Source organism: Calonectris borealis, chromosome 21, assembly GCF_964195595.1.
Source record: "Calonectris borealis chromosome 21, bCalBor7.hap1.2, whole genome shotgun sequence".
In the NCBI taxonomy this organism is placed as follows: Eukaryota; Metazoa; Chordata; class Aves; order Procellariiformes; family Procellariidae; genus Calonectris; species Calonectris borealis.
The window spans coordinates 2,617,115-2,636,871 of NC_134332.1; the positions used below are offsets into that span (position 1 = coordinate 2,617,115).

A 19,757-nucleotide genomic window follows, 5' to 3' on the forward strand; every position below is an offset into this window, starting at 1 on the left:
TGCCCCTCTTCCTCCACGCCGTATCCAGCCGGGAGGGTCCCAAATCCGCCCGGGAGGGATGCGCACACCGGGGCTCTGCGGGCTGCGCCGGGGCCGGGCAGGGCTTTTAGTTGAACGGCACAACAATAAATGTGTTGCAGAGCCGGCGAGAAAAGAATGGGGATGACCTTCAATTGGTACTGGATTTGAATAACACCACGGGGTGATAAATGCCCATTGTGTTTTAGGAGTAATGAATCTCCACTGTCTCTATAGCACAGAAACAGCAGCTGCAACCTGGAGCCAGCCATCTCTTAAAGACACAGCTCCCAAACCCCAGCCCCCGGCCCGGCTTGGCCCGGCCCGGCCCGGCCCGGAGCCCCCGCACCCGCTCGGGCCCGGTGCTCGGGGGCTCGGGGTGCGCCCTGGCTCGGGGTCCCGGCGCCCGGCCCCGGGGACGGCCGGGCTTGGCCCCACTCGGGGTTGTGGGGGTCCCCCCCAAGCCGCCGGGCAGGGCTGGGGCTGGGATCCCCTCCCATCCCCCCGGCTCCCTCTGGGGACCCTCCCGGTCCTGCTGCCGCGGGGGTGACACTGCCCGGGTCCCCCGTGGGCTGTGGGGTCACCTGCACCCCACCCCGGCCCCCCACGGCAGGGAAAGTGCTGGGGATAAATAATGCTCATTGTTTTCCCCTAATGAATATTACCGACTTGCCAGGCCGGCAGCTGCGGGCTCCGGCCGGGGGAGCGGGGGCATCGCCTGCTTCTCCCCGCCCGAGGACTCCCCCGGCCCCGACCTGCCGGGGGTCCCCACAGCCGCGGGGAAGAGCGTGGGGCTGGCCCCTGCCTTCACCCCATCACTGCCTGCCACTGCCTTGGGTGTCACCGGGGAGTTGGGGTCCCTGGGCAGAACCAAGGGGGGCTTGGGGGTGGGGGAGGAGGCTGGGGGGGTCGCCGGGGGGGTCCCTGCCCCTCCTCACCTCCCCCCGTGTCCTCGCACAGGGTCTGGCTGTGTGGGGAGAGGGATCGGTTCGCGCTGGGAGAGAAACGCCCGCAGCCCCAAGGATGCTCGGAGCAGCCCAGCCCCGCGGAGCAGCGGGGTCACCCCAGTCCCTGTCCCCGGCCCGCAGCAATGTCCCCTGCCCGTGGCGGGGCCAGGCCTGGGGCAGGGGACAGCCCGGGGCTGGGGTTAGGCCTGAGCTCAGAGCAGGGACCAACGGGGCAGGGATCTGTGGCCAGGGGCTGCTGGCCAACGGGGGCTCATTCCCGGCCCTGGGAAGTTTTGTCCACCCTGCAGAGGCACGAATGTGTCCCAGGGCTTGGGGACAGCCACGTTCCCGCAGCCCCTGCCCTGTGTCACGGCTGGGCCAGGGGGATGCCCGGCGCCTGCCCTGGCCATGTGCCACCTTCCGAAGGGCTCCGCTGCCTCCCCACACCTCCCTGCCAGCGCTATTAGCAATAAACCCAATTCCTAGGAGTGTGAAAATCAAAAGGAATCCAGCATTTAAAAAAAAAAAAAGAGCATCAGCAACAGCTGAAGGCCCCTGCGCCGGGTTGCAGCCATCGCCCGGGACCGGCCGGCTCTTTGGGAAGCAGGAACCATCGGAGGGAAGCCCCCGTCGCCGCTCCCGGGTGCTCCGGCATTGTTTTAGCCCCGGACCTGCCGGCCTTTTAACTCGCTTTAATTCCTAACGCTCTCCCCCCCACCTTTTTTTTTGAAGTCTCTTTCCCAAATCTCGGCCGAGTTAATGAAGTTATGTGATCCTATAAATGTTAATTGTCTAAACTTCTTCTCTTCTCTCCCCTTTTTTTTTTTTTTTTTTTTTTTTATCTCTCTCCTCCTTGCTGCTTTCTGCTCCACTTGTAATAAAGAAAATATCTTGGCTGGTCTTAGCCAGTTGCTTGGCAACCTCAATAGAAAAAAAGAGAACAGAATGTAACCAATCCCGAGACAACCGAAAGATTTTGGTGACATGTGACCTCTCCGAAAAGGGCAGCCTTAAACTGTCCCTTCTGTCCTTTGCTCCTGACCATTAGGGTCTCTCGCCCTCCCCCCCCGGCTCCTTACACCAATAAATATGGATTAGTGAAATACTTTTTCCCACACTGATGAAAAGCCGGGATTGATCTTTCCACCTCCTTTATGTACCAACCTGACAAGTTTCTAAACAAAATTAAGAGGGAAGAGGCGAAAGGAGCCATCCCGGGCTGGGCAGCCCGGGGACGGATCCTGCCCCACCATGGGGATGGGGGGGCCCCGACAGGGCGCTGGCGCCGGCCGTGCCGGGCTGCGGTCTGCTCGGCTGCCGGCCGGACCTGCCCTCTCTGTGCCGGTGAGCGCAGTGCCAGCAGGTTAGGAAAGAAAATGTAGTTTTTCTGACCCAAAAGGGGGGACAAAATAAAGCCCCGGCCCAGCCCTGTGCTCCCTCGGTGGGCGCCTGTGTGTCCTGGGGGGACCTATCCTGCTCCTCGCCACGGAGCCCCGGCGCTGGCGGGCAGCCGGGGAAGTTGTCTGCAAATTACATTTCATCCTGGAGAAAAAAAACCCACAACATGATGTCATTGGCTTTCTGGTGCATCCCGCCGGCGCCCCTCCACCTGCCGCCGGCCTCCGCTCCGCCAGCCTCGGCACGGCCGTGAGCCTCGGCACGCCGGTCAGCCTCGGCATGGCGGTGAGCCTTGGCACGGCGGTGAGCCTCGGCACGCCGGTGAGCCTCGGCACGGCGGTCGGTGATCAGGCTCCTGCCCTCCCACCGGCCCCCCGGCTCTCGGCTTTCCCAGGCTCCCGGCGCGGTGAATGCCTCTTTCACCAGCAGTTCCCCTCTTCCCAAAAAAGCATCCCCTTGCCAGCTCCCTTCCTCTCGCTGGCTGCCAGGAAAATAAAAATTAGGGCAAGGAGAGGGAGCGAGAGAAAAGCCAATGAACTTGTTTCCAGCTTTTCCTTCGGATCAGCCATCCAGCACCGGGAGAAAAATATTTCTCCTGTAAAAATATCCCCTCTCCATGCAGGCTCCGAGCCCTTCGGCACCGGGACGCTGGCCGGAGACGCGGGCTCAGCTCGGCGGCGGAGGACACTGTAAGTTGGGCGCCTGCTTAAGCAGTTTCCTGGCTTTTTTGGGGGGATTTTTGCCACGATTTGGGGCTGAGCCCCCCCAGGGATGGAGGAGGAGGGTTGGGGCTGGGGGCAGTTGGAAAGAGGGGAGTTTGGGGGGGTGCAGGCTGCGAGGTGCCGGCAGGGTGGGCACCGGCGCGGTGCCCGTGCCGGCGGTGGCGGGTGGTGCTGGGCACCGGCGGCCCCGGGGTGCACAAAGCCCCTTTTGAGCGGCGCACAGAGGAGCTGCTCATCCCTCGCCCGGCCCTCGGCCCCGGGGCCGGCCCCGGGAGAGGGGAGTGGGACCCCGGCCCTGCACACGTGGGGAGGGCCGATGTGGGGGGGCTCAGGGCTCTGGTGCTGCCTGTCCCCCCATATAGGGGATGACTGGCCCTGATCTGAGCCCCGGTCCGTGGGGTGCCCACAGCCCCCCGGGACAGGCTGGTCCCCGGCCAGACCCACTGGCATGGGCACTGCAAGGTGCCCCAGCCATCCCACATGGGGATGGGGGACCCACTCCCTCCTGCCATGGGTGACAGCGACACCCACGAAGCCACCAGACCCTGGTCCCCAGGGTGGCCGCGGGGAGGGCTGCAGTAGAGGGATGGAGAGTCGTGGTGGGACCCAATGGGACCCGGTGGGACCCAGTGGCACCCGATGGGACCCGGTGGCACCCGATGGGACCCGATGGGACCCGGTGGGACCCGGTGGGCCCTGGCTGCCCTGCCGCCGAGGCCGGCTGGCCAGGCACAATACCACAGCCCCGCTCCTGAGCCGCCGCCGAAGCCCCTTTCCCAGCACCGAGCGCCTTTGTCTCGCCTTTGTGATGGAAAGAGCCCCCCCTCCTAAATCACGGCCCTGACACCCCCATTGTCTCCTTCCCAGGAAGGTTTGAAACTTCCCCCCCCCCCCTCCCCGAGGTCAGGAATGTGGCCGGTTTCTATTGGGACGGAGGAGCAGGGCTGGGTGGGGGGCTGCGGGGTCACGCCGGCTCGGCGGGTCAACCCGAAAACAAAACCTTTTGAAATACCTACTCTCCATCACTGCCAACATTGTCCCCTGCCAGCGGGGGCCTGGCACGGCCCCTCGACGCCTCCAGCCCGGCCGCTGCCCACCCCAGCGGTCAGCATCTGGGGGGGGGACAGAAGGGTATTGTGCCGAAGGGGACAGCTTTGTTTTCGGTCACAGCTGCCCCGGGTTGGGACGGGGACCGACCGTCAGCCCCGCTGGGGGGGGAGAGGAGGGAGGGGATGGAGGGGACGGAGGGGATGGGAGCACACGGGTCAGCACCTCGCAGTGGGGGACCATTCCCATCGGGGTACCCCCCTGTTGCCGGCCCTCTGAGAGGGTGCGGCAGGGGGACAGCGAGCAGCTCCCCATCGTCCCCGGGGTGAAGTCCCAGCAGGGTGTGCGGCCTCTCCCTGCCCAGCGGGGTCGGGGCAGCCTCCTGCCTCAGTTTCCCCTTGCTGAGGGAGGCATGCCTCTGCCTCCTCCTAGGGCTGATGGGTGCCCGGGGCCCCCTTTGACACCCAGAGCCAGGGGATGCTGGCCCGGGGCACCGCTGGCTCTGATGCTGGCAGACATGGTCCAGTCTGGGGAGAAAAGGGACCGTTTTGGGGCCAAGCCGGCTGTGTCACTCAGGAGGGCCATGCCCGCGAGGCTCGAACGTGGCTCCAAGTGCGGTGGTGCTTTGCAGGTGGAGCAGAGCATCCCGCGCAGCCCCCGGCTCCCTGCTCCCAGCGGGGCACGAAGCGGGGTCCCGGGGGAGGCTTCTCGCTCCCGAATGTTTGCAGCCCACCAGGAACACCCCAGGCTGTCTCCCGACGGGCCGAGGTGCGGGGGAGACGCAGCCCAGCAGGCGCCGGGGCTGGCGACGCGTCTCTGCCCCATTTACAGTAGCACGGATTTCCCTGACTCCACCAGTCGGGATGGGGATGCTGCTCCCGCCGGCCTCCAGCTCATCTGGCAGAGCATCTCTTGGGTGGGCCAAAATCCCCCCGGGTGGCCAAAATCCCCCCAGGATGGTCAAAATCCCCCTGGATTTTTCTGGGTGGGAAGATCCATTGTTTTTGCCCGCCGCGGGAACAGCTCGCCGAGGAGAAAAGCAGAGCGGCGCCCGTGGATGCGATGGGTTTAGCAGAGACCTGGAAGGAAAACCCAGTTGGGAGGGGAGCGCCGGCCTCCTGAGCTACCCAACAGCTGGAGGGTAGCGAAAACAGCTGGAACAGCTGGAACAGCTCAGGATGAGGGGTTGGCAGGGCAGGGAGCATGGCGGGGTCACGGGCACTCCCTTGGGTCTGGGGTCGCCATTGGCTGGGCAGCTGCCGGGAGGCTGTGCAGGCTCCGTGCCTCAGTTTCCCCACCTGTGAAATGGGCTGGGGTCATGAGGCTGGACAAGTCGGGGGCAGTGGTCTGGAGGGGACAGCATCACTCGGGCAGCATCATGGTGTGGGAGTGGGGGCTCTCGGGGGCACCCAGGGATACCCAGGGGCACCCAGGGGCATCCCCACGGACCTGGGCAGCCGGCTGGGCTCTTGGGATGCTTTTTCTTGTGAAATAAGTTTAAAAAAAATTGTTGGTGGTTGAGGGACTTGTACCAACCCCCCCGGCCACGCACATACACACAGAATCTCTGCATTTATATATACATATATATATATTTATATGTTTGTTTTCTGCAACCAAACCCGAGCTTTTTAAAGGAGAAAAATGTGATGTTTGAGGAACCTGGAGCTTTTCAAAGACTTTGCTGAAAATCCTAGGAAATTTCAAGGAAGAGCTGGAGAGAGGCGGCAGGTGGCCAAAAGCCTCAGCCCTGGGTCCAAAAGCAACTTTTTCCTGTAAAAAAATTAAAAAACAAAGAAACCAGGCTGCTGGAAACGTTGCGCAGCGCTGCTGCCTGCCCGGGAGCGCAGGGATGGGAAGGCGCTTTTCCGGGCGGGATGCTTTCAGGCCTGACGTCGGCTCTGTGTTACAGGTACCACCATGGATGTGTGGAGCCGTGGGGACACCCTGAGCCCCGTGGGGACACCCTGAGCCCCGTGGGGACACCCTGAGCCCCGTGGGGACCTGCCACCCCACCTGCCAGTCCTGCTCCTGGGGCGTGGAGGCTGTCTCAGCCCTGTGCTAGCAGAGCGGTGGGGATGGAGGTGCTGAGCCGCAGCGCAGAGCCGGGTGGGTCGTCACCCTGAGGACCATGCAGCGGGTGCCCTGGCAGGTAACCTCCATTTCCCCCTTCTCCCCGAGCTTGCTTGTGGGTTTTTTTCCATTGCATGGCCAAAACTGCTTGTAAGGTGTCGCCTGGCCCACAGCGGGCTCCGAGGGTCCGTTGCGAGCCCTGCGGTAGCCGGACTGCGGGGAGAGGCAGGCTGCAAAGGCAGGGGTAATTCTGACCCCAGCTGAGCTTGCAAGGGCAGGCGCAGGATGCTTCGTCCCTCTGCCAGTTCCAGCCCATCTGTGTGCTGCACATTGCATTGGCCCGTGCCTCAGTTTCCCCATGTCAGGGCACAGTGGTGGCACCCCCTTCCTTTGCCTGCCCCAGGGATGGTGGGGCTGCGGACAGGGCAGTCTCTCCCTCTCCAGTCCCTGAGCCCACGGCCAGGGAGTGTCGGTGTGGGCCATGGCCGGGGCAGCGGGGCTGGGGCTGCGCGTGGGTGGCCGAACCGTGCCGGGCCAGGGATGCTGCGTCCCTGGGGCAGGGGACAGCGGGGGCTGAGCACACGGTGGGGGTTTTACTGAGAAAAAAATTGCTGGCAGGGGCCAGGTGTTGCTCTTCCTCACAGAGCAGCATCCCAGGGCTGGCCCCAGCCCAGGCCAGGGCACATCCAGGCTCGGCCCCCCTGGTCCCCACATCATGTGGGGTGTCAGGGCTCTGCAGGGTTTCATCCCAGTCTGAAGGCTGGGAACTGCCCTGCTTGGCCTCTCTGGCATCTGGGCCGCTCAAAATCTTGTTATATCCAGCACGGAAATCCCTCTCTGCCCTTCCCAGGTGCTGAGGGCAGGGCAGGGCCCTCTGTGACCCCCAGGAGAGGATGCAGGGATGGAAGGATGTGGGGACACAGGGATGCAGGGGCAAGGGGATGCAGGGATGAAGAAGGGATGCAGGGGATGAAGGGATGCAGGGATGGAGGGATGTGGGGATGCAGGGATGCAGGAGTGAAGGGATGCAGGGATGGAGGGATGGAGGGATGCAGGAATGCAGGGGCGAAGGGATACAGGGATGAAAAAGGGAAGGGATGCAGGGATGTAGGGATGTGGGGATGCAGGGGAGAAGGGATGCGGGGATGCATGGGCGAAGGGGTGCAGGGATGAAGAAGGGCAGGGATGGAGCGATGTGGGGACACAGGGATCAGATCCGGCTCAGACGGACCCGGGAGTCCCTGACTCCCCACCGAGTGCCCGTGCCCGGCTGCTCCCGGCCGGGCCGCGCCGCGGTGCCGGGAGGTGGCAGCAGCGGCCGAGCGCGGGGCCGGGCTGCGGGGGGGCGGTGCCGGCGGGTGGGTGTCCCCGCGGGACGGCGCCAGCCGTGGGCTCCACCGGCATCCCCGCCGCTCTGCGGTCCTTCCTCCGACTTAATCCCTTCCCGGGCCGCGGGGCCGCGCTCGGGGGGCTCCTGCGGAGGGGAGAGGGGCTGCCCCCCGCCCAGCCCTCCCGGGGGGTCTGGACACGGGTGGGGTCCGGCTGTGCTCGGCTCCTGAGGTCCTGCCCCCTCCCGCAGCTCCTCTGCATCGCCGGGGAGTGCCCAGCCGTGCTGGCACGGAGCCCTTCCCCGAAATACTTGTCCGAGCTCGGACTGTAAACAGAGTTTTTCTCTCCTTACAGCCACCGCAGGGCTCCCTGGTGGTCCCCGTGCAACCTCTGTTGCTTCTTTCAGGTGCTGCTGGATTGTTCACCCCCCAACCTTGCTGCACCCTGCTGGAGCCCTCCCGGGGATCCCCCGGGAGTGAGGGGACGTGGGGAGCCAGCACGAGCAGCCGCCTGGCCAGGCCCTCGCCCCACTGCGGGTGGGTGCAGGTTTGGCCACGCGTGGCCACAGCCCCTCACCAGGGCTCCGGTGCCACTGCAGCGAGGGGTGCCCGGCACTGCTGGTGGTGTGCCCGGAGTTGTTGCTCCCCAGGATGCGGCCTCCTCCCAGCCTGGGCTTGCTCTGGGAGCTGACAGCCGTATTTATGGATTGGGTGGTTAACCAGGAGTTTTGGCCAAATGTCCCAAAGGCCCCGGGCCTGCCTGCGGCTCGGACACGTTGCAGACATGCCTGGGGGGCTGCAAATGGCCAGCCATGAGGGGCAGCCTGGGTCGGACATGGCTTGGTGGGGTGGGCTGCCTTGGCCTGTGATGGAGGAGAGCCATGAGCCTACCCAGCCACGACTCACCCTGGCCACAAGGCCCCCTGGACATAAGCCCCCCTGGCCACCAGCCCCCCTGGCCATGATCCCCCCTGGCCACCAGTCCCCCTGGCCATGATCCCCCCAGCCATGAGCCTCCTCATCCGCTTGCCCACCCATCTGCTCCCTCACCACCCACCCACACTGTGGGCCAGGCACCGCGGGGACCCGACCCCGAGCTGGCAGGGGGCACACGAGGATGCCCAGGAGCATCCTCGGGGGCGGGGGGGGTACCGGGGTGCCCCCCGGCCTCTCGCCCCCCGGCCATGGGCTGTGCGGGACTGTTTACCGATCTCGGCTTTATTTAAAGAAACCCAACCCAAACCCGCCCCCGGGGCTCGCAGCGGCGGCGGGGCCGGGCCGGGGGCGGGGGCGGGGGTGCGCTGAGCGCGGCGGGTCTCAGCCCGCCCCTTCCCCGCCCGCCGCTGCCGCCGCCATGGGCGCCGCGGGGCCGCTCTGCGCCCTGCTCCTGCTGCTGGGCACCGGCACCGGCACCGGGCCGGCCCCCCCGCGGGTGGTGCTCGCCCTCCTGGCCCGTAACGCGCAGCACTCGCTGCCGCACTGCCTGGGCGCCCTGGAGCGTATGGACTATCCCGCGGGGAGCATCGCCGTGTGGTGAGGGAGCGGGGACCCCCGGGGGGAACCGGGACCCCGGGGTGCGGGGAGTAGCAGGGATCCGGGGGGAGGAGGGGGCTGGGGGGAATGAGGATCCCGGGGGGAGCAGGGATACTGGGGTTCACAGGGACCCGGGGGTAATGGGGAGCCCCGGGGGAATGGGGATGCTGGGGTGGGGGCACGGAGGTCCTGAGGGATAGGGGGGGACTATGGGGGAATGGGGAGCTGGGGGTAGTGGGGACTCAAAGGACAATGGGGGGAGCGGAATGGGAAGCTGGGGAGAGCGGGGGGACTGGGGACTCAGAGTGATCTTGGAGTAACGGGGGCCTGGGTGGAGGGAAGAGAGATCTGAGGGAATGGGGGCCTGTGGGGGACGGAGACCCCCAGGAGGAACAGGGACCCTGTTGGTAACAGCCCCTCCAGCCCCAAAGGGTGAGGGGTGGCCCTGCCCTGGGTGTGGGACCCAGCAGGGACACGGGAGGCGCTGGACGCTGCCCCACGGCGAGCGGGCAGGACCCCCACCTTTCCCCTCCTGAAGCTCTGGGGCTGGCGAGGGAGGGGAGCCCTGGGCTCGGGGGATTCTGCATCATCAGGGACGGATGCTGCCTTCCCCCTCCCTGCAGGGCTTGGCCCCAGCCCCCCTCTTCCCCAAAGACACCCCCCAAACCCCCTTTTACCATGCTGGGGGGGCGGCTGGGAAAGGACCCCCCCGTCCCTCCTCTTCCTCGCTCCTCCACCGCCGCTGTCTCTCGCCTGAGCTCGTCGGAAACTTTTCTGCAGCTGCTTTTGCAGGGGGCCGAGGCGGGGGCTGGCGGGGGGGTTCTGGCAGGGGTGGCCAGGCTGGGGCAGGGGGCAGCTCCCGGCAGCAGGGGAGTGGGGGGGTCCTTGACATTGCCTGCCGTGCTCCCGGGAGCCCCCCACCACAGGGTCCCGCGGGGTGTTTCAAGAGCAGCTGCTTGCGGAGCTGGGAGCTGGGGGGGCACAGGTCCTGCCTTGTCCCCTGTGTCCCAAGGGGTCCCCGTGACACCAGTGCCTGGGGGGACAGCTCGGGGCTCTTTGACAGGTCGAGGTTGTGGGGACTTGGTGGTTGCCCCAGTGCAACGTGGGGTTTAGCCCCGTCTGTGCTGGGGTCCCCGTGAACATCGTTGCGATGTCGGGTGGGAGAGTTGGGGATGGCAGCTGTGCGTGGCAAGGGAAGGTTTGGGGAGGGGGATTTTTGCTGCCTGTCGGGGCCTTTCTTCTGGCTGCCGGAGCCACGGGGCGCAGTGGGGTGCACAGGGGTGCTGTGTGGTGCAGCTGGGTACATGGGCGGGGGGGTACGAAGCCGCTGTGCTCTGATGCTGTTCATTGTGGGCAGCCACAGGGCTGGGATGGGGAGAACACGGCCGGGGCTGCTGCGGGGCTGCAGGGACGGGGGGTGAGAGCTGCGGGACAGCCCGGCCAGCGGCGGCACCGAGGAAGAAATTACCCGTCCGCGTTCCCCCTCCTGCCAGCGCAGCCTCGGTTCCTTCAAATTACATGTTACATTCCCAAGCGAGTCCGTCACTGGCTCAGCCTCTTGGCCCCAGGAGCGTTTCTAGTGTGGGGAGGGGGCCATAGTTGTCCCTTTGGGGGGACCCCCAGAGGCTGATGTCCCCTCACCCCAGGTGCGCAACAGACCACAACTTGGACAACACGACGGCGATGCTGCGGGAGTGGCTGGGGGCGGTGGGGAAGGACTATCACTCGGTGGCCTGGAGGGTGCAGGAGGAGCCCAGGTGAGGCTGGGAGGTGCTGGGGGGTGGGTTTGGGCTGCGGGGGGCTCCCGGAGCAGCACCCCACTTCCCGGCAGCCAGGAACGCTGCCAGGAGGAGCCGGCGGTGAGGCAGAGCTGGGTTGACACAGCTGGCCGGCACACGGCGGCGTGCACCGAGTTTGTGCGTTCCCAGCGAGTGGGGTTAACCCCTGCCTCCCCTCGGCCCAGCTCCTACCCCGACGAGCTCGGGCCCAAGCACTGGAGCGACAAACGCTACGAAAACCTGATGAGGCTGAAGCAGGAGGCTCTCACCTACGCCCGGGAGCAGCGGGCGGACTACGTCCTGGTAAGGGACACGGGGTGTCAGCTGGGTGGGGGCCAAGGCGGGCGTCCCCGCGCCTCCAGGACCTGTGCCGTTCCCCCAGTTTGTGGACACCGACAGCATCCTGACCAACAACCAGACCCTCAAGTTTCTCATGGCGCAGAACAAGTCGGTGGTGGCCCCCATGCTGGACTCGCAGACCTTCTACTCCAACTTCTGGTGCGGCATCACGCCCCAGGTACATCCCCGGAAAGCCCCAGGGAAGAGGACCCCCCCCCCATGGTGGAAGAGCCCCCCAACACGGAGGTGTCACGCTGGTATGCCGCAGGGGTACTACCGCCGGACAGCCGACTACTTCCCCACCAAGAACCGGCAGCGGGTGGGCTGCTTCGCTGTCCCCATGGTCTACGCCACCTTCCTGATCGACCTGCGGAAGGAGGAGACGTCACGGTTGGCTTTCTACCCGCCCCATCCCAACTATACCTGGGCCTTCGACGATATCATCGTCTTCGCCTACTCCTGCCAGGCGGCCGGTGAGAGCCGGAGGGGCTGGGGGTTTGTGGGGCTGGGATGTTTGGGGGGGGGCCCGCGGTGCTCACCTGTCCCACCCGGCAGGCGCGGAGGTCCATGTGTGCAACCAGCAGCGCTTTGGCTACATCAACGTCCCCGTGAAGGCCCACCAGACGCTGGAGGATGAACGTGCCAACTTTGTGCATCTCACGTTGGAGGCCATGGGTGAGTGCCCGTGGGTGGCGGGGTCCCGGAGGTGTCCACCACCCCAGGGGTGATGGGGACCCGGTGCCGGTCCCCATGGCAGGGCTGTTGTTCCCGGGCAGGGGCATCTGGGCTCCACCGAAGGGGTGTCCCCTCTCTCCGCAGTGGATGGCCCCCCCATGCAGCGCTCCAGGCACATTTCCCTCCTCCCCAAGCCACTCACGAAAATGGGCTTTGATGAAGTAAGTGCCCAGCGGACCCCCCCCGTGTCCCCCTATCCATCCCTCTGTCTGCATCCATCCATGGCAAAGCCCACCACGGGCTTTGGCCAAGCCCCTGTTCCCCGTCCCACGGTGGCTGGGCAGGCTGTCCCCCTCCATGACGTGCCCCCTCGACGGGGCTCTCTCCTTCCTCCCCAGATCTTTCTCATCAACCTGGTGCGGAGGCCGGACCGGCGCCAGCGGATGCTGGCGTCCCTGCAGGAGCTGGAGATAGCCCCACGGGTGGTGGATGCTGTGGATGGGAGGTGACCGTGGGGGGATGCATTTCCACTCTGCCAGCCCCCCGTGTCACCCTGGGGAGGGGACAGGGGGGTGGCTGAAGGGGGGACGCCTCGCTGATGCAGCCCCTTGCCTTGCAGCGCCCTCAACAGCAGCGACATCAAGGTTCTGGGGGTGGACCTGCTCCCCGGGTACTACGACCCCTTCTCTGGCCGCACGCTCACCAAGGGCGAGGTCGGCTGCTTCCTCAGCCACTACAACATCTGGAAGGAGGTACGGGGCCATGGGAGCCACGGGGTCCCTAAGGGCCACCAGCACAGGGCAGGGACCCCGTGAGCATCACCAGGTCTCTGGAGGACCTGGGGAGAGGGGTGTCCTGCAGGGTGAGTGGACCCAGTATGGCCCAGTATGGCCCAGCGCAGTGCTGGAATGGGTTTGCACCTCTGCCCCCTCCCTGCAGATCGTGTCCCGGGGGCTGGAGCGGTCGGTGGTCTTCGAGGATGACGTGCGCTTCGAGGCTGCCTTCCCCACACGCCTGCGGCGGCTGATGGAGGAGCTGGAGGGGGCGCAGCGGGACTGGGACCTCATGTAGGTGCTGGGGCCGGGGGGATGCAGGTGGGGGTCCCTGGGGTTGGCTCTCACTGCTTGCTGGCCGCCCCGCAGCTACCTGGGGAGGAAGCAGGTGAACGCGGAGGACGAGGTACCCGTGGAGGGTGTGCGAAACCTGGTGGTGGCCGGGTACTCGTACTGGACGCTGGCCTACGCCATCTCCCGCCGCGGGGCACAGAAGCTGCTGGCTGCGGAGCCCCTCTCCAAAATGCTGCCGGTAGACGAGTTCCTGCCCATCATGTACGACAAGCACCCCAAGTAAGGAGCAGGGGTGCATGGCCGTGTCAGCAAGGGAGCATGTGTTTCTTCTCCGCCGTCACCATCCCACCCTGTCCCCCCCCCCGCCGGCATTACTCATGCTGGAGGAAAACATCTGTAGCATGAGCTCATTCCCCGCCGGCCGCTGCCTGGCTGCTGGCCGCTGGAAAATGGCCTTCTGCCAGCATGGGGTGGGGGGACGGCGATGGGGACGGAGCCGGGGCTCGATGCTGGCCCCACTTGGGGGTCTTGGCCCCATGGCGAGGGGGGAGCAGCCCCCTGTACCCCGGTGCTGGGGAGCTGTGTGGTCCCCCGCGCCTGGTTGTGGGTCTCAGCTCCATCTTGGGGCACTTCCATGCCCCTCTTCATGGGGGGGGGGTGTCAGTGGCAAGGCTGTGTCTGGGGAGGGGGAGGCAATTTAGGGGGTGGGCGAGCGCCGGTGGCCGGGTGTCCTGGGGAGAGGGGGGTGGGAAAGCCAGTGAGCAGGACGGCGAAACAGAGGGATTAGGTGTGTAAAAGGGAGGCAGCAGCGGCGCAGGGCAGCCCTCCAGCTTGGCTGCCTTCCCCAGACCCCCTCCCCGGTACCCTGTGTCCCTCCCCATCACCTGCCCTGCACGGTGCCTTCCCCGGGTGGTCGGTACGCTTTCCCCAGCCCTTTTTTCTCCACCGGGCCATGCTCTATATGACAATTTCTCCTCTTGGATCCGCTCCGCTTTCCCCAGTGAGGATTACAAGCGGCACTTTTCCCCCCGGGACCTGCTGGTATTTTCGGCTCACCCCCTCCTGGTTTATCCCACTCACTACGCTGGGGACAGCAACTGGCTGAGCGACACCGAGACCTCCACCATCTGGGACGACGATGCCAAGAAGACCGACTGGGCTGGCTCAGAGAAGACCCTGAGGGACTCACGGGGCAGTGCTGGCCACCTCCGCTCCACTGCCCGCGACGAGCTCTGATGGTGAGCGAGGCTGTGGGACCCAGGTGCATGGGGACGGGGACAGGGGACAGAGCGGCTGGGAAGCATCTCCCTGCGAGCGCTATATTCGGATGTGTCCCGGATGCCTAGTTTCTTTTTGCCATGTGGCAGCAGCTCTCCCCATCAGACTCAAAGCATTGAAAAACAGAGATGAGACCTTTTCCAGGTGGGGAAAGGCATGGCGGTGCAGATGTCCCACGTGGGGCTGCACTGGGCTGGAGGGGACCAGGGGACAGGGTCCTGCTGCTCCCCAAGTCTGTGCTGCTCCCCAGCCGCTCAAGCGAGGAAGGGACAACGCTCCTTCGCCTCCTGCAAAAGTCACCCTAGTTTGGAGAGAGCTGGGGGCATCTCGCAGGGGAAAGTTTCACCCCAATGCTGCTTGCTCCCCCCCAAAAGTGGGTCTCCCTGGGGCCACGTCTCCGCGGGGTGGCCCTGGAGGCAGGCGAGCACCTGCACTTGCTCGGCCCCAAGGCAGCACTGCCACGATTAACGCCGGGTCAGACTTTCCCTGTCTGAGGTTGCTTGTGCTGGCAGCAGAGCCTCCCCGGGAGCAGCCAGACCGGGGGAGGCTGGAAAACAACTCTCCCACCGCCTCCACTGCAGGCGCGAACGTGTCGGGGCTGCTCCTGCCTTGACCGCTAATGTTTGTGTCCTTGCCTCCCAGGGACGAGGGATTGTGACCCAGCTGGGAGCACCGCGGGCCAGCGGCCTGATCCTGCCCGCTCCTGCTTGAGAGATGCAGCTGCCCTGGACAGATCCCCCCAGGGTCCTTCGAATCTGCACGTGGGGAATGCACCCAAGCCAGGATTTGCCCCAGGGCTCCCGGAGAGCCCTTTCCCTGCCAGGTGGAGGGACCGGGGGAGAGCTGTGCTCCGTCTCTGCTGAGGACGCGTCTCCAGGATTGCGCCGAGCGATGCCAACTCTGCCGACTCACACCGGCTTGGACTTTGGGGAGTGTTTTTCAAGCCGGGGACTGGCTCCCGAGGCCTATGTGGCCTCCTGCTGCCGACCGGGCTTGTCCCTCGCCTGTGCTGTGTCTGGACTGAAGCCCAGGGAGGATTAAAGCAGACTGTGTTTGAGCTGACGTGCCGGGTGCTGGCTCTGCCGGGTGACATTGCCCCACGTAACGTCCCCAGGGCATACCCCGAGGTCACCTCGGAGCTGCGGTGGTGAGGGTCTGGTGGTTCCCCCAGCTGGGGATTGCTTTGGGAGTGAAATCTATAACGGGGGAGGGAGGAAGGTGGGGTGGGAGAGGGTGATCGGAGCTCTATCTTGGAGTCTGGAGGTGAAAAGGTGGGTGGCATTTCTGCAGAGCTCAGCTCTCCCCTGGGAATGCTGATGGAAACGATTCCCCTCATTGGCGTTAGGTTTGGCCTTGGGACTGAAAACCTGACACCAGCTTGAGCACCGAGACGTGCAGCCGAGTCCTGCTGGGCTCCGGCATCTGTCACCTTTGTGGCCAGCTCTGGAGGAGGGTGTTTGCTTTCCAAGAGCCTGGGCTTGTTTGGTGCTAAACCTCAGCTCCTCGGCAGGGTGACATTCGGTTGAAAACTGAGAGTTTTCTGGGATGGAGGAGCACTTTCCTTAAAAACACTGCAACCACCCCTAGTCTGGGTGAGCTGGGGAGGTGCGAGCTCCCTGCCAGGCCCCCAGAGCTGCTGCCTCTCTCTGCCCCTGCCTGGCAGCTGGCTGCCCCTTTTGGCCCTGGAGCAGCTGCTGGGGATAGTTCTGGGACGGTGGGTTGCTGCCTTCACCCAGGGTTTGGGGGGCTGCGCCCCTCTTCTCCCCACAGCTTGATGAAGGCAATGGAGCAGTGGGTGGAAGCCTCGGTAGCCGAGACTCACAGTCGGATGTCTGAGCCCACCAAACAAATGATCCAGGAGAGCATCATTTGGGGCAGGATGCACAGCTACAGCAGGGACCTCCTGAAGGAAAACAACTGGCTCCAGATCACGTGGGACCTGAAGATCCGAGTAGATCTACTGGAGAACAGGGAGGAGATAGCCAAGTGCATGGTCTGCAATGGCAGCGTCCCAGCCAGTACAGGCACAGGTGACACAGCAGAGTGGAGAGGTGATGGCAGATTGGGGACACCTTTACTTCCTTGCCTGTCCCCTGGTCGCAGGTAGCCTCAATGCTATGGGAGGAGCTCAGGAGCTGGGAGCTGAGGACAGAGTGGAGGAAGGTCTGGTGCCAGCTGGAGCGGAGGAAGGAAGCGGCAGCAGCACTGCGGTACGCGTGACCCAGCAAGGGTCCTGGTTCTTGTGCCAGCGCCCGCTGGGACGCGGGCAAGGAGCTGCCTGCACTGGGGCTCTTGGTGCAGCCGCGCTCGCAGGGTATGCAGCTGGACAGGATGTGCTGGCAGAGCCCAGGGCTTTGGGAAGCTGCGGTGGTGGGGAGACCCTGCTTCCCGGGCTGCCCTCTCTGCCTTGAGACCTGTAACGGGTCTGCAAGGAGGAGCCAGAACTCCTCCAGCCATTGGAAACTCCAGGGTTTGGCTGAAAACCACCTAACTCAAAAACTATGAGGCCAGCCCTGAAACTTGCTGCAACTCAGCAGGAGCAGCCCTCGTGTGCTGCTGAGCTATGAGATACCAGGCGACTCGTGCTTTCCACAGTTTCTCAACAAATCTGAAGTGGTTTTGGATCCTGCGGAAGTCACTCCTGTTGCTCCCCCCTTCCCACTGGAAGATTCCCTCCAGCCTGGGCTGGCAGAACAGGGATGGGAACATGGATTTGAGCCACAGAGAGCCAGGGACAGCCAGAGTTCGACAGGCGGCACAGGGGAGAGGGGCAGGAGCAGGGCAGAGCCAGGGGCGAGGGTTTATTTAATTTCTGTGCCAAACTGCTGTATGAAGCCACTGCAGGGGTTTGAGTGGGACACGAGCTGCCGGTAGCTGTGTGGGGACAGGCTGGGGCTGCCCCAGTGCCCGGCCAGGCTGCCCGGCAGGGCCAGCTCTGCTCTGCACCATGGTCACCTCAGAGAGTCCACAGCGCTCTGTCCATCGTCCACACGAGTCCCCGAGGGATTGTGTCAGTCCCTGTCCCCCGGCTCCCCCGTGGGCGCTCTCCTCTGCAGGATGTGCTCCAGCAGGAACGTCGCTGCGTGGGCCAGGACCCGCTCCAGTCTCTCCTGCTCCTCGGTGCTGAACGGAGCCAGGACGTAGCTGGACACAGTCACTTCACCCTCTGGCCGCCCGATGCCGACCCTGAGCCGGGTCATCTCCTGGGGAGGAAGAAGGAAAGCTGGAGGAGCTGCACCTCAAGGGCCTGGCTGAGACAGAGCTGGGGCAAGGTGAGGGAGCAGCCCCTCATGTTCTCCAGGTGGTTTTGAGCGCTTGCTCCAAGAAACATGATTTTGGAAGAGGCTTTTGCTGGGCTGCGCTGAGATCCCGGGCTCCTGCCAGGCCTGGCAGAACTGCTCGAGCTAATTGTTTCCATGTCCTCCATGGCGGCCAAAACGACATCAGCCCTCGGGGAAGGAGGGGAGAGAGAAAAGGAGGGAGAGGAAAGGGAGCAGGGGCTTGTTTGAGGGGAGCTGGAAGAATGGGAGCGGGGGGATGACAAGCCATGCATTGAGGTGGGGGCAGGACTGATCTTCCACTGAGGCCCACTCACGTTGGAATGCAGAGCACTGATGCAGGATCGGACCCCGTTGTGTCCCCTTGGGAGAGAAGGAGACAACCCACCATTAGTCTGTAAGAGACACCCCCCGCCATGGTGTGGTATTGGGGTCTCTCGCTGCAGGGACTCAGGGATGTGGTCCCAGCCAGGGGCTGCAGCCCACATGCCCTAGCTCTGCAGGAACATCCAGCCCCTGGGGCTGAGAGCAGCTGGCTGGGGAAGAAAAGGGGAAGCAGGGCTGGGACAGCACGTTCTGCTCGTCTCAGCTCTTGCTGCAGCTGGTGCACGTGTGACTGAGCGCTGTGGCCCACTACCATCCCTATCCTGGCCCGCAGTGGAAGATTTCCTAGGTTAAATGTCTTAAGGCTGACCCAGGAGCTGGCGCTGGGGCAGGCAGAGTGGAGGCACAGTACTATAAAAAGCCCATGTGGTGCAGCTGATGGGCTGGATCCAGCCCACAGCCGCTTCCAGGAGGCTCCCTGCCCTTCCTGCCAGGAACCGGGAAGCTGCCCAAACAGCTGGCTGTTGCTTTTGCAACTGGGATCGGGCCCAGGGCTGGCGCTGGGGCTGAACACACCGCCAGGCTGGTGGGACGGGGCCAGGAACGGCCCATGTGCCTGTAAGGGCATGGCAAGGCCTCGAACCAGCTCGCACAACCAGAGAGCTGGGGCCACCCCATACCTTGCGCTGCCTCCCAGCTTGATCGCCACCTTGCCCAGGGCCTTGTCCAGGTCATCATGAACCAGGTAAATGTCTTCTGGGTGGAGATTGTAGATCTCAGCTTTGGAAACAGAAATACAACCCAAGAAATGAGGGCGAGACAGATTCACCAGGCCCTGACCCTGCAGAACTGGGCAGAGGGACAGCAGGGCCGTCACAGGGCCCGCTGGCACAGCAGGCTTCAGAGGTGACCGAGCCATTCACCAGCACTGGCGATGCTGAGCCCGTTGAGGTTCATCAGCCTCCGCGGCTTGAGCAGCAGCAGCTCCAGGCCACGGGCTGTGGCCAGGGCCACATCGGCGCAACACTGCCTGTCCACTCGCCAGCCCGCGGCCACCGCCAGCTGCCGGGCCAGCCGGTCCAGCACTGCCATGCCCACGCTGTGCCGCGTCCCCCGCAGCCCGTAGTTGCCCAGGCCGGCCACCTGCCCGCCGGGTGTCAACAGGGCTCCACCGGGCTGCCATGAGGCCCCTGGCCCCTCCACGGGCCTGTTCCCCCCCGCAGCACCCCTCAGTTCCGCTCCTCACAGACCCGATTCCTGTCAGCCTCCATCCCCTCGGACCCGATCCCCCTGCGCTGCCCCCGGCAGGCTGGGTCCCCTCAGCCCCCATACCCGCCGCTCCCCTCAGCCCCGCTCCCCTCCGATCCCCCCTCAGCCCCGCTCCCCTCAGCCCCGCTCCCCTCCGATCCCCCCTCAGCCCCGCTCCCCTCAGCCCCGCTCCCCTCCGATCCCCCCTCAGCCCCGCTCCCCTCAGCCCCGCTCCCCTCCGATCCCCCCTCAGCCCCCTCCCCTCAGCCCCGCTCCCCTCCGATCCCCCCTCAGCCCCCTCCACTCAGCCCCGCTCCCCTCCGATCCCCCCTCAGCCCCCTCCACTCAGCCCCGCTCCCCTTCGATCCCCCCTCAGCCCCCTCCACTCAGCCCCGCTCCCCTTCGATCCCCCCTCAGCCCCCTCCACTCAGACCCGCTCCCCTCCTACCCGCTCCCCCCCCGGCCCCTCAAGCCCGGCCCCGCCCCCGGCCCCACCATGACGCGCGGCCCCGCCCGGATGACGAGCGGTCGCGCGCGCCCCGCCAGCTCCGCCGCCAGCATCGCGCCGCGTGCTCCCTTCCCCCGTGACGTCACGCCCGCGCGCCGCCAATGGCCCGGCACCGCCCCGACCCGCCGCCATCTTGCTTACGGGCAGCGCCGCCATCTTGCTTGCGGGCGGCAGGCGGGGCCCGGCGCAGCGGCGT

The 19,757-nt window shown here is 65.3% G+C and overlaps 2 protein-coding genes across 6 annotated transcripts; one reads left to right on the forward strand and one right to left on the reverse strand.

The window, feature by feature from the left end:
* Window positions 1–2,884: 2,884 nt before the first annotated feature.
* CERCAM (cerebral endothelial cell adhesion molecule) lies at window positions 2,885–15,260 on the forward strand. 5 transcript variants are annotated; one of them, XM_075170974.1, is made up of 15 exons: window positions 2,885–3,052; window positions 6,045–6,284; window positions 7,941–8,070; window positions 10,713–10,823; window positions 11,030–11,147; window positions 11,227–11,361; window positions 11,452–11,656; window positions 11,739–11,858; window positions 12,003–12,079; window positions 12,257–12,363; window positions 12,478–12,610; window positions 12,798–12,925; window positions 13,001–13,204; window positions 13,927–14,163; window positions 14,846–15,260. In XM_075170974.1, exons 4-14 carry the CDS (start codon window positions 10,750–10,752, stop codon window positions 14,159–14,161), a joined length of 1,536 nt encoding a protein of 511 aa, XP_075027075.1. In that variant the 5' UTR covers window positions 2,885–3,052; window positions 6,045–6,284; window positions 7,941–8,070; window positions 10,713–10,749; the 3' UTR covers window positions 14,162–14,163; window positions 14,846–15,260. The 5 variants fall into 5 exon arrangements, with proteins under 5 accessions (XP_075027075.1, XP_075027074.1, XP_075027073.1 ...); XM_075170976.1 differs by having other exon boundaries at window positions 3,018–3,052; window positions 10,995–11,147; XM_075170973.1 differs by lacking the exon at window positions 7,941–8,070 and having other exon boundaries at window positions 2,913–3,052.
* A 1,720-nt stretch (window positions 15,261–16,980) lies between these two features.
* On the reverse strand, window positions 16,981–19,614 carry PTRH1 (peptidyl-tRNA hydrolase 1 homolog). The gene is made up of 5 exons (XM_075170977.1): window positions 19,549–19,614; window positions 18,729–18,948; window positions 18,486–18,585; window positions 17,799–17,844; window positions 16,981–17,406 (listed from the first exon to the last, which is right to left on the reverse strand). The coding sequence occupies exons 1-5, from the start codon at window positions 19,612–19,614 to the stop codon at window positions 17,215–17,217; spliced, it is 624 nt and encodes a 207-aa protein (XP_075027078.1). The 3' UTR covers window positions 16,981–17,214.
* Window positions 19,615–19,757: the final 143 nt, after the last annotated feature.

What these genes read in the sequence shown, in the direction of transcription:
- CERCAM (XM_075170971.1), top strand. Translation starts at nt 8,888, where the DNA reads ATGGGCGCCGCGGGGCCGCTCTGCGCCCTGCTCCTGCTGCTGGGCACC. An exon ending in AGGGTGCAGGAGGAGCCCAG is followed by an intron (nt 10,824 to 11,029) that starts GTGAGGCTGGGA and finishes CCCTCGGCCCAG; the next exon opens with CTCCTACCCCGACGAGCTCG. An exon ending in GTGGATGCTGTGGATGGGAG is followed by an intron (nt 12,364 to 12,477) that starts GTGACCGTGGGG and finishes CTTGCCTTGCAG; the next exon opens with CGCCCTCAACAGCAGCGACA.
- PTRH1 (XM_075170977.1), bottom strand. Translation starts at nt 19,614, where the DNA reads ATGCTGGCGGCGGAGCTGGCGGGGCGCGCGCGACCGCTCGTCATCCGG. An exon ending in GCTCAGCATCGCCAGTGCTG is followed by an intron (nt 18,586 to 18,728) that starts GTGAATGGCTCG and finishes CTGTTTCCAAAG; the next exon opens with CTGAGATCTACAATCTCCAC. An exon ending in AAGCTGGGAGGCAGCGCAAG is followed by an intron (nt 17,845 to 18,485) that starts GTATGGGGTGGC and finishes TTCTCTCCCAAG; the next exon opens with GGGACACAACGGGGTCCGAT.